Genomic DNA, 17,381 nt, shown 5'->3' on the forward strand with positions numbered 1-17,381 from the left:
AGAGTTCCAGCCTGTCACACTGGGCATTCATTAATGGTAGTCCTTCTATATTCTTTTGTTGTTGCTATTTTGTCTCTTTTTGAAGAGCACAGATTTTCCAACATGACTATTGTCAGGAGCGCTATCCAACATCACCGGTTCATCTGTTAGATTTATTAATGCTGTTCGGGGCATCTGGGCATTTCCACCCCCGCCCCCCTGCCCCTAAGTAGCACCGACCCACATGCTAGTGCCCGACGGTACCGGGCCGGGCGAGCCTTGGTGCGCCCGCGGTAATCACCGGCTGCTAATCTGATTGTAATGAGATGACGGGGATCATGGCCCTGTCCTGTGTTTGTTGTGGACGGTAAATATTTCCCTACAGCGACACAAGGTCAGCGATTAAGCTAGGAGAGGAGAGGAGAGGAGAGGATTGTGTCCCGTCTTTGTTTGATGTGTGTGTGTTTGTTGGCTTAATCAGCCATTATGTCCGGTTCTGACCCTGGGATTGTTTAGTCCCATCTGTGTGTGTGTGGGAGAGAGAGTGCTTGTGATCCTTTCTCATTTTTGGTTCTGTTTTCATTGTTGCCTCTGTATGTGTGGGTGTGTGTACGCTTGCATGTGCCACTGCAATCATTCGTCAAATTTCCACTGCGTGTGTGTGTGTGTGTGTGTGTGTGTGTGTGTGTGTGTGTGTGTGTGTGTGTGTGTGTGTATACAAGTGTGTCTTTTCTCACTCTCAACACCGTTATCATATCTCACGTGTGTGCAACCACTTTGGTGTTACTGTCTGTCCCTTTCACAACCCTTCTGCCATTTGACGCAGAAGACCAAGCTACCCCCCATCCTCGCGTATCATACCGACGAGAAGAATTGGCCACCAAAACGGCAGCCAGTCAGATGGCCTCTCTTCTGTCCTCTTCTCTCCTGTCCTCTCTCTCTCCATCGTTCATGTTTACTCTATCACTCATTCTGTTGTGTCAGTCAGCCCGCCTGCAAGCACTCCAGGGCTTCACAGCCCACATGCCTTTCAAAGGGCCTGGATTCATGGCTGCCTTCACGACTGTCACTCTCACTCACCACACATTTACACACTCTCTCTTCTCTCTCTCTCTCTCTCTCTCTCTCTCTGTGATATCCTAGCTTTTTCGTTCTCTTCATTTTATACCTCATACTCTTTTCATCTTCCATCTCCTCATAACCCTCTGAGATGTTTCAGGGCATATTTGGCGAAAGGAATACCAGTAATTGTGCACATGATTTTGGCTCCTTTCTGAGATACAGAAGGCTTTTATAGATGGTTGAATCACTAACTGGGTTTCCATCCAGCTCATTTGTTTAAGCACATTCACGAAAAAGTCTGTGGCTATGCGTATTTCCATCTGTTGCGTTATGCAAAATAAAAATGAACACTATCCTAATCAAAGGAGGAGTAAAAATGTAATGTTGGGCAACTTAAACGGAAACACCTAAATAAATTGCGACAAATGCGAATTTATGTGAATAAACCCGCTTCCATCGACCTTAGTCGCATGTGAATCGGAAGTTTATCCACCCCCCTCTAGCAAATCAATTTCTAATTCGACTTAAAAGATTTAATGCGAATTTCACTCAGGATGTCATATTCGAATGATAAAAATGTGCATATCAAAGTTTAATGGAAACCCAGCTACTGGCAGGCACACACAAACTCATCCATCTATCTATCTATCTATCTATCTATCTACCTACCTCTCTACCTCTCTACCTCATAAACACAACACATGATTATTCTCCCCCTTCTACTTTGGAAACACTTGTGCCTTGTGACTGCGTGCGTGTACATGTGTGTATCTGTGTTCAGAATTATGTTGGTCTCCGTCTCACTCCCATTGGGAACCACAGAGCTGTGGGTCAGGCTAGGCTAGGCCAGAGTTCGGCCTTCCCACAGACGTGCTGCTAAAAGTAGGAAAGCGTCTAGTGGTTTGGACCGCATGGCAGAAACTGATAGTTGTTTCTTTTGATGGACAAAAAAAACCTTTATTTTGCCTTGAATTGGATAGAAGGCTATACTTGAACTAAGTAGACATTTGTTGCAATAATATGGAAAAATTCTATTTCTTTTGGTTCTTTAGCGACTTTTTGTGACAAGATGTATCGCTGTGGGTTAGCCTGAATGTGAATGCTTCCATGCTCCCACAACTATGAGCTTGCCTGGTGTTTTTCCTCTTCTCGTCCCTCCCTCGCTCTGTTGAGAAGGAGCTCTTCCTCCTGAGGCTTGCGTGCTCCAGCCAGACTGTGCCCTCGGAGCTGCCCTCACTGCCATAGATGCAGGTGATGGATAAGGCCTTGAGGGTCTTGAGATTAGATTATATGTGAGCACAGAGAGAGAGAAACTGACCCTAATGGTTCCTTGTAGATTATGTCTTAATCTCTGCAGTCCATAGAGACAAGGAGAGCAGAGGGGGATGGGAGGACACGGGACTACGTAGGAGAGAGGGATGAAAAGACGAGAGAAGGAATGAGGAAGTGAGACGAGGACAGTGTCTTTGCGCGTGTGTGTGTCTGCGCTTGTGTGGGTTTGTGCTAGGGATGGGCATAATTAATCGACGATCGATTAATTGATCATTAAGAATTTCCTCGATGAAATTATTTTTTCATCGATTAAAACTAATGCATGTTCTGTTGCGTAGTGTGCGTGTAATTTATTTATTTTAGGGCTGTCAAAGTTAACGCGTTATTCTATGAGATTATTGTGGCCGAGATTAATGCAATACAATATTTGAACGCAACTTTGTTTACTTCCGGTGCGCGTTGACCCATGGCACGAAACTGCCGCGTGTCTGCAGTCAGTTAGATAGAAGAGACCGAGACGGTAGTTGAAGATGGAGAGAGCTGAGGGATTGTTGGGCGGAAAGTTTCTGTTTAAGAGGCAAAATGACAGAACAATCGACAAAACTAAAGTTGTATGTAGCATTTGTCAAGCTGAATGTAGCTATCACAGAAGCAGCTCGTCTTTAAGTTATCACCCTAATGCAAAGCACCCGACAGAAAGCAGTCCCAGGTTAGATGGTCGCCAACCCACACTCCACGACTTCTCTAGGAAATTAACTAGACCAGTCCGTGAAAAGGTTACCAAGGCTGTAGCAGTTTAGGTTGCCGGTGACTGCCGGCCCATCAACATAGTTGAAGACGGTGGGCTGACTGAGGTGATTCGAATTGCTTCAGGGGACAATTCTTACGATTTACCGTCGAGGGGCACCATTGTGTCTCGCATACATTCCTTGTATGACGGCGAGAGAGCACGAAAAAAATACAATTAAACAACAGTGTCTAAAATACACGCTGTCTGAAGTGATTACTCGTTAATTTATAAGATTTAGTCTTTAGAAGAAAACAAACTTTTAATCACGATGAATCTAGATGAATGAATTTCAAAATGTGAGATTAATTAGTTAGAGAGAAAAAAAAGTTGTGTTTATGAGCACCGGCTTCTAGCTGTCGGCTCCGCTGCTTAAGAGTACAGCAGCGCATATTTTCAAGTGTAACCATTGAACGGATCCCGTTTAACTGCCACAAGAGTTGTCCATCTTGTAAGTTTAACTGCAACAAGAGTTGTTCATCTTGTAATAAAGATCTCAATGAGGAAACACGCTGTGTTTTTTCTATTTTCACTGCATTTTAATATAGCCTATAAATAGTGAATTTTAATATAAAAATATTAATGATTAATCGAAAATCGATCGTTAATTCTCCCGACGATCGATTAAGACAATTTAATCGAATGCCCATCCCTAGTTTGTGCGCTTGTGTGGGTCTGTGCGCTTGTGTGTGTGTGTGTGTGTGTGTGTTAATGTGGGAGACAAAACCATTCCCCAGGAACCTCAACTCCCTGTTTGCTCCAGTACAGGCATGTTGAGCAGAGCAGAGCAGAGCAGCCTGTGTGGAAACCCCACCGTAGCTGGTGGGACACGGACAGAGTTTCCATCCCACTGAACACGCAGAGGACAGGGCCGGATATTCATTGCTCTCCAGGCTGTCGAGTTTCGCCGGAACATTCTTGCATTTTGTGCAAAGTGGAGTCTGGAAAATCCCCCCCCCCTCCCTCGGCTAAAGTCAGACCTGGGGAAACCCAATCCTGACAGGTCCATCTGATAAGCACTACATGAATGAGCTTTAGGAAGTCTGCAAACAGATCAGCATGAGGCCTTGTCTGAAAACTTCTATCAGTTAATCCATTCAGGTTTTTTTTAATATGTTAAGGTTCTACAGTTCCATGAGGTTGCTGGGTGCCCCTGTGCCCCGGCTGGCTGCAAAACAGAGGGGAGCGACAGAGTGGCGTCGTCCCCCTGGGGCCACAGGGATGGGGCTCCGTGTGGATCTGCTTTCTCTGGCCGACCAGGAGGCTCTTGAGTGCTGCTGCCTGTTGAGGGAGTCCTCTGTCAGGGTGCCCTGCCACCACAGCCACATCCTACGTAGCAGAAACGGAAGCTTGCTGTTTTTTGTTTTGCAGTCTGAGCAGCTCTGTTCTGTCTCTTCAGTGTTTCCACAGAACAGCTGGAATTTGAAGAACAGGCTTGTGCCTCGAAACTGTTGTAACTCTCTTTCTTTCCTTTCCTCTCTCTCTCTCTCGCTCTCTCTCTCTCTCTCTCTCTCTCTCTCTCTCTCTCTCTCTCTCTCTCTCTCTCTCTCTCTCTCTCTCTCTCTCTGTGTGTCTACCGCTCTGTCAGCTCTCTGAGAGCTTTTGTTTGAGGCCAGATGATAAAGGCAGAAGCAGAGGCTGGAATGAGAGATGTGACGTGTGTTTATTTATTCACTGGAAGAACAGGTCGCCTCACGCAGGTGCCGTCTCAGTGGGAATTAGTCAGGACCTGTGGGTCACCACATAAAGCTGTCATGTCATTGCAAGTAATGGACACACCCCAGTGACGGCAGTCCATCTGTGTCAGGCTGCTGTGCTGTGTGCACCATGAGTAATGGACGTTTCTGTGTGTGTGTGTGTGTCTGTGTGTGTGTCGGTGTGTCACAGCGTCTCTGAATCCAGGCCAAAAGTACTCATCCATCTCATTGGGCATAAGAGGCACAGCCCAGCTTGACGCTGCTGGAAGTCTTGTGTCAGAGCCCAGGGATGAGAGGCTGAGCGGCAGACTTATCTTTCCAGACGTATCTGGCCTCTGTCTGAAACCCATACCCCCAACCCAGTCACGGTCGGAGCTCAATCAGTTACCCCTATACCCCGATCTCAACTCCTTTCTCTGTTCAAAGCAACATCTTAGGGCAGGAGAAACTGCTCCAAGCTGCATTAAACGGTCCTTTTAAACATGCATACTTCCATATTCCCATACATATTCTGTATATTTCTATAAAAGGTGTTATTTGCAGGGATTGGGCAGCTCTTTTGCATATGGAGACATGCGGCAGAGAGCGCCGTCTCTCTCTCAGAGGGATGTTTTGTTCTGGGCTCTCAGCTGCCTCAGAGGACACTCTGGGGGCTTTTGTTTGGCGCGCTGCGTCGTCTTCGAGTTTGAAATGTTTTGAGTCCTCGCTCATTTCTCTGTGCATGCTGTGTGATTCTCAATCGTTGTGGCACCTTGAGCTGTGGCTTCATTAAAAAAAAAGAAAAAAGAAAAAGAAAAACAAAAAAACGCCTGTCGTGGTGAGGCATGTGAAGAGAGATGTGCTCAATCTCTGAGTGAGTGAGTGAGTGAGTGAGGTGAGTGAGTGAAAACACACTCACACTCACTCACTCCCTGTCTGCCTCGACCACTGCTGCAGGAGATTTCTGTTGAGCTTAAAATATCTCTCCCATATCAGTTAACCCTTCCAAGGCCTCACGTGTGGCCGTATCGTGGGGTGCTAACGGGGGAACATGCCAGCTGCTTCTTTTGATCAGCAAACATGATGGCTCGACTCCCTCTTCCCCTGTCTGTCTGTCTCTCTCTGTTTGTCTGTCTGTCTCTCTTACTTTGTCTTCCTCTTGCCGTATATGTCATATGTGTTCTCTTTCCATTCTCTGATGTGATGAGTTGTTTTTCATCACAGTGGTTCTCAGTTGTTCATAGTTTCACTTAGTATTGCTCAGTCATGCATATGTCCACACACGTACGGCATGCATGCACGCACGCACACACACGCACACACACACACACACACACATACATGAACGCACTCACAGTCACAGACATACAGGACACAGATGTTTCTCCATGTTCACGTGAAGATGCAGAGAACTTTGGGTCTCCACTGACTCGGGGCCCATTTTTTCATGTGCAGAATAATGACTGTAATTAAACTGGTGTAACTCGATTCTCTGGCATTAAATTGCCAGGAGGAAAGAGCAAGGAAGATACAGCGGGTGAAGGAAAGAGAGAGAGAGAGAGGTGGGGGAAAAAGTGAACGAGATCCAACAAAGACGGCCGATTACACGCCTCCCAAGGGAAGGGAGTAATCTCACGTGCCAGATGTTTGAGACGAGTACATGAAAGCACAGGTTTCCTCCCTCTTCAGCCTGCGTGTTGTCAGGCAGATGGCGTAACCTCCGGAAGTGAGCACTGAAGCCCTTCTCTCTCGCACTCGCACACACACACATACACACACTTATACACACACACACACAGTTTGTTTATTTCTCTCTCACTTGTTGTCTTTTTGATTACGTCAGGAGTGGAAGACTACCTCATTGGCACCGTGGTGTGTGTGTGTGTAGAGCAGTGAGCATCTAATACACTCTGCAGTCAACAGTAGCCTGTTCTGTTCCTCTCCCTCCTGCCACACACAGACTTCAGAGCTGCTCTTCATCTTAGAACTGGGTTACTGAGAACGGCGGGTGGTGAGCAAGGGCACTTGGCAGCAGGCTGGGTATCTGGCCGGGACTCCAGGTTGGGCATATGCGGGGGGGGACTGCTGGGTGCCCCTGTGCCCCGGCTGGCTGCATAACAGAGGGGAGCGACAGAGTGCCGTCGTCCCCCGGGCCCCAGCCACAGGGATGGGGCTCAGTGTGGATCTGCTTTCTCTGGCTGACCAGTAGTGGCGTGAGAAGTGACAGCCCAGACAGCCATGACTAATGATGGGCACACAGGGCTTTTTTGGGGGGGGGGAAGGAGGGGGAGGGAGGGGGGGGGTTCAAGTGCCTAAAACAGGGGAGTGAAACACACACACATACAGACACACACAGAAACAAACACACATATACACATGGACTGCTCCTGGAATCTGATCTGCTGATGGCTTGGCGCTCTGCCCTGGCAAAGAGGGATGTGAGGGTTAGGAGGGGGGTTGGTCTTTGCCACACAGGCTGGCTGGCAGGCAGGCTGGTAGGGTCCAGGCTGGCCTTGTTGGGCCCAGGGGTGGGGTGGTTGGCTGGCATAGAGAACAGGAGCATTTGAGGATGTCAGAAAGACAGAGAAAGAGAGTCGCAGAGAGAGGAGCAGTGGAGAGCAAGCCTCCTGTCACTCTCAAAGATGTTAACTCCAGAGTTACCCAGCTTAATGGACTGTCATATTGTTACAGTATTTTTTTTCCATCATGTCCTGTCAACTCATGTTGGTACGATCAACGGTGTGTGTGTGTGTGTGTGTGTCTCATGTATGGGTAGTCATACAAACAGACATGTTTGTTTGGTTAATGTCAGTGTATGTGGGGGCAACTCTCACTGATGTATTTTCATGCCCCCTGTTTATGTTCTCTATGTCACACAAACACACACACACACACACACACATGTACACGAATTTCTCCCATCTTCCTTTCACCTGTAGGGGGGTACCATACTTCACTCTGTTTGAAGGCTGTCATCCAAAGCATCCTGTGCCGTCTCGCATTACTGCAGGCTAATTGCCTTCCAATTGAGGGCAGACCCTCTTCAACATCTTAATTTACTGAGGAAATAAGAGGACTGCTGCAGTCGAGTGCGCCTGTATTTGTTTTCTTTTAGGATGTAATCAAGGAGCGAATGCACATTAACGTAAACAAAGCCACCATTCTGCTCTGCTCTTCCTTAACCCTTCGCTCAGCATCGAGAGCAAACACGAAGTCACCATCTTAAGCGGTCTCAACGAGTTTGTGGTGAAGTTCTACGGACCGCAAGGAAGTAAGTGCACACTATTCCTTTTATTTCTGTGTCTCATTTAACAGCGTCTACTTTAACAGGGCTGGGAGGTTAATGGGGTCGTTTTCCTCTGTTTTGTTTTGTGCTGCTAGGGCAGAAGAAGCCAATAAGCGAAATGGCAAAGGGGGCGTGGTATTCTTTCAGCGCCCATATGTGGTGACAAGCTAAATGCAATGTATATCTGTCTAGGGGATGAACTTGTTTTTTGGTGTTTTAAAAGGGTCATTATGCAATTCTAAATGGCATTGATTGCATCTAGCCAGGCACACACACACACACACACACACACAATTCAGGGCACTACGGAGAAGTGTCCTAATCAATCTTAGATAATGACCCTTTTTAAAGTGTCCTTGTTTAAAGCATACTGGATATCATCAGTTCTGTTGGTTTGGACCTCTTTGCAGTGCACAGCCAAATAGGGGGCTTGCTGCCGGGCTGTAGGGGAATTAGAAGGAGGCGACAGGTGGACAGGCTGGATGAAAAGGGCTGCTTCAGGGGCAAAGGGGACCGGGAACGCTGACCCCCAAGGGTTAGACAGGATGAATCCCAGTGATAAGCAACACAGGAAATGACCCCGATCAGCCTTGACCAGAACAGCTGTCACTCAAACACCAGGGCCTAGTGTTTGCAGGGCAGTAAAAAGCTGAGAGTGTGTGTTTAGCTCAAAGTGTTTAACTGGCGCGAGGATAACCAGGAGGAAGTATTCTTTTGAAAAGGCCAACGCTTCTAGTAGTGAGCAAACAATGCAGTCTAAAGGTTAACAGCAAAGGCAATCCAATGTCTGTTTTGGAACAAACCAAACATGAACGGCCAAAGAATACTGGAACAAACCACCGCAGCCAAACGTTCTCAAGCAATGTATAAAATATGGCGGAACCTTATTGGATCAAGCTGTGCTCCGATTAAGCCCTCAGACGTGTATACATCAGATTGGACAAGCAAATGAAAGCCACATGTGCTTGTATGTTTGGACTGAGCGACCCAAAGGAATGCGTATGGAGGAAGAACAAACACAGTTCCGCAGTACAGTCTCCAGCACAGCTAACGTGAAATCCACCCCATTGAAAGTGCGTTTGTTTGTTTGTGTTTTTTTTTTTTTTTTTTTTTTTTCAATCAGGACAAACGGTCTAACTTTAGGCAGTTGCTCTAAACACCTCAACCCTGTTTTCTACCCCCAGGCATGTAGTATGTGCTCTGACTTGCTGGAACCCTGTCTTTTGGCGGCCATATTTTCAGTGTATGTAATCTCGATAGAAAATTGTCTTAAGGCGAAGTGACCTGCGTCAGAAGAAGCGCTGGCCCCCGCAGTGGGTGTTTGTGCCGGTGGGAACAGGCTGTTACGGACAGGGGGCTTTAATGGCTAAGCCCTACCTTTCTCCGGCGAGACCCAGCTGGCCTCATAAGGGTTGGATTGCAAAGGGGGCTATTCTGGGAGTCACTGCGCCCTACTCCACTGTCCCCGTGAACTGATGGCTACATGCTCTACATGTTCATGGCTCTGTCTTTCTCTCTCTCTCTCTCCTTCCTTCCCCCAAGCTCTGTTAGTCACTGAAGTGCACACATAATCCAGGCTGTGTTGCAAAACACCAAACACAAAATTTTTATAAGCCTGTTGAATTCAATAGCCCAGCTTAAATAGCCTTCTGCTAATGTAGCTCAAGTAATAGTTTTACATTTGATTGGAGAACCCCAGGCATAGTGTCTGATTATTATTTTGTTCTGTTGACACGGCTCTGTCCTTTAATCTCATCCTGTTTCTACAGCACCATACGAAAACGGAGTGTGGAAAGTGCGGGTAGACCTACCAGACAAATACCCCTTCAAATCTCCGTCTATAGGTATGAATACATCTGATTGGGTGGCATGATATGGTGTCGCCAGCTACTAGTGTGATTGGTTCACTTGTGATTGGCTGCTCCATTTCCTTGTCTTTCCTTCACTCTGTTTCTGTCTGTCTCTCTCTCTATCCTCTTGCAGGCTTCATGAATAAAATATTTCATCCCAACATTGATGAAGCGTAAGTCCAGTTTTTTTTTAACCTAATACCATCATCATTCACAGGGAGAACATATACCACATGACTATAGACTACATCTCATGACATGATTAGAAATAGACAGTACAAGGCCTTGTGCATCACCCAGACATTATTTTTGTGGAAAAAGCCTGTGTTAGGGAACTGTTAGGTTTTGCTTTGATTTCCTTTTTCTTTTTTTTTTTTCTGAAATAGCCATTTTCTTTTTTTTTGTTGTTGTTTGAAATAACCCACTTGTGGGCATTAGCAGTGACTTTGCGAGAGCGGGCCTGAAAGCGGGCCGGCCCAGAGAGGATCAGAGGTTGGTGCCTCTGACTGGGTCCCAGGCCAGCTGGTGGGAGAACAATGTTTTGCTCTCCCCTCCCTCTCTCCCTCTCTCGCTCCTCCCGCCTCTCCCCTTCCTTTCCCAAGGCCACAAATAGACGATTTGATGCTGTTGTTTATTCTCCCAGTTTCAAGCAGCTCGGCTTTATGATTAAAGGCCAGTGTGTGTGTGTGTGTGGGTGTGTGTGTGTGGGTGTGGATTTTTTAAGGAGGCAGGCTTAAATGCCATGCTGGATTGCTAGTCTCTCCATCAACATCATGCCCCCTAAAAAGGACCGCAGAACAGCCTCAGTCATCAGTACATCAGCGGCTTTCAAAGAGATTTCACCTAGGGGTCGATTCCTACAGGACCCCTTGGGCCCACTCACCACTCCTATGCTTCTTGAGAACAGACATTGTTAGATGGTGCTAAAAGATGACCGTTCATACCATTAGATTAGATGGCATCCATTTCATTATCCTTTTATACCGACTTCAGACAATATAACTCTATGTAGCACAACTCCATACACTGTCAGAAAATATGTTAAGTATGGGTTGGGGCAAGAGGCTACTATAACTGCTGATCCTGGCCGTAGATGATGCGCAGCAAGAAATGCCTCCCAACTTTACAGCTGTCCGGGTGAAGAGACTAAGGTTGAGACGGGGAAATCCCTGTGGAAGTTTAACCTGCATTCTCTCTCTGCCCCTTCCAGCTCAGGGACTGTGTGTTTAGATGTCATCAACCAGACATGGACAGCCCTCTACGGTGAGTAATGAAGGTAGTGTTGTTATTGTGTGTGCTGAGGGTTGGTTGTATGTGTTTTTGTGTTGGTCATGGTTGAGCTGAGGTAAAAAGGAGATGTGTTTGTAAAAGGGAGGTGGGGGGCACATTTGGCTGCCCTCTTGGTGCGTCCTAATCCTCTTACTCTCACTGGACGCTAATGAGGTAATGCCCTGAGCCGTCAAGGTCAGAAAACGGGCCCCCACTTCACCTGACTGCAGCAATGAACTGCTCCCCATCACCCAGACTATTCAGCCAAGACTCAACTGAGCCTACTCACCACTTGTGTGCTCTCTCTCTCTCTCTCTCTCTCTCTCACCCCTCCATCTAACTCTCCCAGCTCTCTCTGTATCACCACCTTACCTGTCTCTTCACTCCTTCACCTACCTCTTTCTCCCTCTCTCTCATCAACATCTCTTTCTTTCTCTCTGCCGCTTCCTCTTTTACTCTCACTTTTTTTTAAAATCTGCTTCCCTTCTTTTCTGTCCCTCACCCACTCATCTCTGAACCATCTCTCTCTCCTTAACTCACCCCATCACACTATTGTTTTCTCTCTCTTCACACCCTCTTTCTATCGCCCCTCTCCCTCTCCTCTCCCTCCTTCTTTCCTCCATCCCTCCATCCCCACCCCCTCTGTTTCAGCAAGAGCGCCACAGGCTCCCGGCAGGGTTAAACTATCACCTTGCTTATAGTGCAAATGACTGGATGGATTATTTGCCTAACAGATGTGTGGTTGTGGAGTGGGACACGTATATTTTTTGTGGGATTCTCAGATCGGGAATAGGGAGGAAGACACAACATTATAATTTGCAGAAAGATGAGATCACTGTGGGCATTTCAGTAGGGAGTAATTTGCTAACTGCTGTGAGATCATTAGTGTAGCGTAGCACCTTGGTTGTTATCTGTCAGGCATCATGAATAGATGTCTGATTTACTCTGAAGTAATAATAGGAATTAGTGGCCATTTTAATTCGTGATTTTTATATACTTCCAGCTCCAGTTACACATTGCTCTGAGAGCTTGTTAGAAGCATCCTGGAATAAGCCTGGATCTAAATGTTTTTCCATACAGCATTAAATTGATCCTCTTTTGTTGCACGGTACATTCAGCCAGCCTCAGTTTGTTTGTTTACATCCAATTCCTTCCGCTTTCCTCTGTGTGCTCATTAGTGACACCTAGTAGATCAGCGAGGAACTGCAGTATGTGCCTGGGGATAAGGAGATGGAGGACCACAGAGAAATCAAGGCCTACTCAAGCATAGGCAGAAAAAAGGATTAGGCTGCAGTCATCTCTCTCTCTCTCTCTCTCTATCGCTCTCTCTTCTTTTATAGCCTCTAATATGTTCTGGAGGTGTTGCGAGTATTTGAGTCAGCGTGGGTTTGTTTTTGTTTGCATCTGTGTGTGGGTTTCTGTTGGTTTAGTTTGTTCATGTGTGTGTGCTTACATGTTGCCCCTGCAGATCTTACCAACATATTTGAGTCGTTCCTGCCTCAGCTGTTGGCCTACCCCAACCCCATCGACCCCCTTAACGGAGACGCCGCAGCCATGTACCTCCACCGGCCGGAGGATTACAAACAGAAAATCAAAGGTGTGTGTGTGTACTGCTAGGTGTGTATTTTAATGTGTGTGTGTGTTTATATTTGTATATATATGTATGTATACAGGTGTGCCTATTTTTGTAGTTATGTGGTTCTATGTCTATGTGTGCGTTGCTATCGTGCGTGTGTGTGCGCGTGTGTGTGTGCGTGCGTGTGTGTGTGTGTGTGTGTGTGTGTGTGTGTGTGTGTGTGTGTGTGTGTGTGTGTGTGTGTGTGTGTGTGTGTGTGTGTGTGTGTGTGTGTGTGTGTGTGTGTGCGCGCAAGTCTACTTAGGTCATGGTATTTGTTGTTAGGTCATGGCGTGACTGTGTTCATGCTTGTGCCAGGAAAGCAAGTCCTTGGTCTGGATAGGTACTGGGATTGTGAGTGAGTGTGTGTGTGTGTGCATGTGGCGAGAGGTGTCACTGCAGCAGTACAAGGTGTGTGTGTGTGTGTGTGTGTGTGTGTGTGTGTGTGTGTGTGGTTTAATCCCTCATAGGCCACAGGCTTAATTTCTGTCGTATTTCATCACGTCATTGCCCTCAATAAGCCAAAAGCCTGTGTGTGTGTGTGTATCTGTCTCTCTCTCTCTCTCTCTCTCTCTCTCTCTCTCTCTCTCTCTCTCTCTCCCTCCCTTTCCCTTTGTGTGTGTTTGTGTTTTAGTGCGAATGTATGGTTGATATGCCATAGATTTTGTGAAACTGATCAGTTCAATGAGGTGATGATTAACCCTGTTGCCCTTTCTCTCCCCCACCCACCCACTCCCCTTTCTCCTTCTCTTTCCTGTGCTCCCTACCTGTCAACATCTGTCTATCTTTATCGGTCTCTTCTTTCTCTCTCTCTTCCCTCTTTCCTGGCCATCCCACAGAGTACATCCAGAAATATGCAACAGAGGAAGCCCTGAAGGAGCAGGAGGAAGGGGCGGGCGACTCCTCATCGGAGAGCTCCATGTCAGATTTCTCAGAGGACGAGGCGCAGGACATGGAGTTGTAGTGGCTTCAGTGCTCCTCCCTCCCCCCTCCTAGCCACAGAGACTGTATGATTTCCTAACCATGAGAGAGAGAGCAGACTATAATATTCATATTTAAACAAGGTGATTTTTTTTTTTCTTCTTTTTTATTGTTGTTGTTATATTACTTAACAAGAGTTTTTATGGATATCTAGCGTTGATCGTGTACGTCACATCTTCCTGGCTCTTTTTTTTTTTTTTTTTTTTTTTTCTCTCCAGTTTCGACCTTTTGAGTTTATTTAGTTTTTTGGTTTGTTTGTCCTGATTTTAGTTTTTCTTTACCATCCCCCTCATTTCTGTAAGACGTGTGGCATTATCCACATTCCTCGTCAGTGGCTGTATAGCTCTAGGGCATGTTATTGCTGCCGCTGGTCTAGGCTTCTCTGCCAACACTCACTCTCTCACTCTCTCCCTCGCTCGCTCGCTCGCTCGCTCACTCACTCACTCGCTCGCTCCAGGCCTGGGAAGTTCAGTGGTCAATCGGCCATGTGACAAGTGTACCAAAGAAGATTCCGGATATCTGTCCATGGTATAATAGTAACACAATCACTAGGCCCTGGCATGTGCTCCAGGCAAGAGAAGAGATGAGCAGGAGTGGGAAAGAGATGCACCGCTTGGAACCCCGATTGTAGCCCGTCGATGTCGGAAAAACGGGCGATTGGCATGATCGTGGTGTGTCACTGCTCTTGGTGATGTACGTAGTTCTGCCGATAACCCGACTCAAAGTTGGATCTCCAAAAACAAAAAAAAGACTAAACTAAAGGAATGGATCAGAGACCGAGGCACCAAGGTCCACTGTCTATTGCCAGTGCTCATCCTGTTGATGTTTCAATGTGATCTTAGTTTTTTGCCTTTTGATGGATGAGGTTAAAAGCTACCATGCTGTTTATTTTCTTTCCCTGTGTGTGTGTGTGTGTGTGTGTGTGTGTGCGTGTGTCTGTGTGTGTGTCTTTGTGTGTGTGTATGTGTGTGTGTGTGTTTTACACCTACCTTGGAAAAAAAACACCCTCATTTCTCATTTGAGCCTTATGAACCTTGTGTGGTAATGGTGAGTTCCATGGACATCGGGGGGCCCCCTTGTGTCTCTTTCTGCTGACCCTCAATGGCCAGTAAGATGGTATATCGGCTTGTAGTGTAGGGAGGGCCGTCCACGCCGAAGAGTCCTACCCCCACAGCCTCGTAGACATTAACCTTGGTCGAGTGGACCCAGAGCACTCTGCTTGCTTCTTTCCCTTTGTGTCGGAGAGTTGGTTCACATTTCCTACGGTAGTGAGGTAGGCTAGAGTCCTTCAATTGAAGGAATTCTTCCTCAATAATGGATGACACTTTTTTTTTTTTTTCCTTCTAAGACATAAGATGACATAAGATGTTAAAACACAGATGACTCGTCCTCGAAAAAAAAATGTCCCACACACAGGCTTAGTCCCTGCTACTATTTCTGTTTTGCTTTCCAAGATGGACGGATAAAGCGGTATGTGCTGAGGAAATTTGTGAAGCACTGTGTTTGTTGTCAAGGTCAATTGAATCGGATGAATCAGCCTCTCCATACATATTTTTTTCGTGTTAATAATTTTAGCCTAATTTTCCACATTTAAGGAGTGAATACAGTTTTTAGTTTGAACCCGTCCTCCAGAAGAAGAAGCTCTCCCCTCCCAAAGAAAAAAGAAATAAACAAACGAGCATCCTTTTGTACATTGTGGCATGATAACTGAAGTGAAGTCGTGTTGAACTAGCGTAGAGTAGAAGAGATTCTCAGCTTTTTTTAGCTTCTTTCAGGAGACTAGAGTCCTTCTATGTTCAATGTTGTGGTCTTCTGGGTTACTCATCACAGGAGGGTGGGGGGTGTGGAGGGGTGGGGGTATGACTGGGCAAGAGTAGGGGGGGGGGGGCTAAGGAGGAGCATCCACAGGTCTTTCAACATCTTCTCAACCTACCGCTAAATGCTCAACTCAGTTAGCCGTTTGACTTGATGTAGGGATAGCTAGTTTTGCTGGGTGTTGAAGCTGAACTGAATTTACTTTTTATTTTATTTTAAAAAAGATAAACATACACATAAATATATATTTATATTTGTATGGATGTAAATCCCATGGATATTTTCTCCTGCTTGTCCCTTTAATGCAAACCCGTCAGGTTTGTGTAGGTCCGACTTCAGCCACTGACAGGTGGACATGGAGAACCTTCAAACAGTCCCAGAGCTTGATGGTAAGAAGACGGACAGGGATAGGTGGAGGATGAGCAGAGAATCTGTTTAAAAAAAAAAACAAGTGCTTGTTCAGAGCAGTTAATGGAAAGATGAGCCATTATCAGTTATTTTTGTCAATGTTCCACAAAGTAAAAAAAAGACTGTTAAAAACTAGAAAGTTGAAGACTAGTTCTCCACTTGGAAAGGAATAGAGTCAGGAAGGCCGCTGTGTCAACAGGAGTTTGATTTTTGTCCTACCCCTAACTCGAACAGACTTTTGGTCGTTAGATTGCCCTGTGTTCTCAATGTCATTTCAGTTCATTCTCAACCCCCCCCCAGTTAAAGTGTTTAGAGTAACAGACAGGGCTGTCCTTGAAAGGGAGTGTGCCTGCCTGCCCGCCTAAGTCAGACCAAACTGGTTCAAATGCAGATCATTTGAAAAACTTGAAAATTGTACTCACGATTGTCTTTTTTTTTTTTTCTTCCCTGAAGAAAGGGAAGATACAAATGCAGTATCGAGTTCTAGAATGTCACATCCAGATGTTGGAAAGCATTGTCTATACGGCTCACAGAGAAGCCAGGATGGGAGTCATATTTTTAAGTTGCAATTTCTCTTTCTTCTCTGTTTTAAAGATGATTCAGTCTGGTTGACCATATAGGCTTTGGGGTTTTTCTTTTCCAGTGTTCTCATTCCCACAAACCACCAGCCAGGATGGAACTGTGGTTTGTTGCCATGGTAAACAGCAAAAACTGGGCAATGCAAATGCTGGGGCTTACAATATAGGGCATTGCTTTAAAGAAAAAAAGTTCATTCTTAAATTGTTCCTGATCTGATTGTTATTCACCCAACTAACTAGGAAACTTGAGGAATATATATATATATATAGGATATATATATATATAGGTTTTGTTTTTTTATTTTTTTTGTAGTCCTCCTCTTGTGTTGAATTATTGAGTCAAGCTGAAACAAAACTGGTTTGAAAATGTAGGAATACCTAAATAAAAGAGTGAATAAGCATGGTTTTGTTGCAAATTATATTTCTAACTTTTTAATTAATTTATTCCAAATGTGATGAATACAAAAAAATGTCCCCTTATATTAATAAAGTGTTTAAGATCACACAAGTAAACAAGAGCCTATAGGATGAGTTGTGATGTCCCATTTTCCTAGTGGTAGTGGAATCTTTCTGATCTGTTGTCCAGTGTTTTGTCAAATATCAGATGGAGGTAGAATATATGTAAAGGAGGAATCAAATTTGGGGTCAGTAGTGGGAGGGGATGGGGTGCTGAAGTTGTAATTTTCTTGCATTGGTCCTCTCCCTTTACTCTTCCCTTTTCACACACACACACACACACACTCTTCCAGTCTTGTCTTAGAGCATGGACGTGCAGTAATATGCTGATCCCAGCGAAGGGTGGG

The 17,381-nt window shown here is 45.7% G+C and overlaps 1 protein-coding gene across 1 annotated transcript in view; it reads left to right on the forward strand.

Moving 5' to 3' along the window:
* ube2h (ubiquitin-conjugating enzyme E2H (UBC8 homolog, yeast)) overlaps nucleotides 1-17,096 on the forward strand; it is a 27,438-nt gene extending 10,342 nt beyond the window's left edge. Inside the window, exons 2-7 of the mRNA XM_012824455.3 lie at nucleotides 7,971-8,047; nucleotides 9,832-9,906; nucleotides 10,046-10,085; nucleotides 11,123-11,175; nucleotides 12,650-12,778; nucleotides 13,636-17,096. Coding sequence (XP_012679909.1) covers nucleotides 7,971-8,047; nucleotides 9,832-9,906; nucleotides 10,046-10,085; nucleotides 11,123-11,175; nucleotides 12,650-12,778; nucleotides 13,636-13,760 — 499 coding nt within the window. The 3' untranslated portion in view covers nucleotides 13,761-17,096. The remainder of the gene's footprint in view (nucleotides 1-7,970; nucleotides 8,048-9,831; nucleotides 9,907-10,045; nucleotides 10,086-11,122; nucleotides 11,176-12,649; nucleotides 12,779-13,635) is intronic.
* The last annotated feature ends 285 nt before the right edge of the window (nucleotides 17,097-17,381 follow it).

The sequence above is a fragment of the Clupea harengus genome, chromosome 16 (genome assembly GCF_900700415.2).
Source record: "Clupea harengus chromosome 16, Ch_v2.0.2, whole genome shotgun sequence".
Taxonomy (NCBI): Eukaryota; Metazoa; Chordata; class Actinopteri; order Clupeiformes; family Clupeidae; genus Clupea; species Clupea harengus.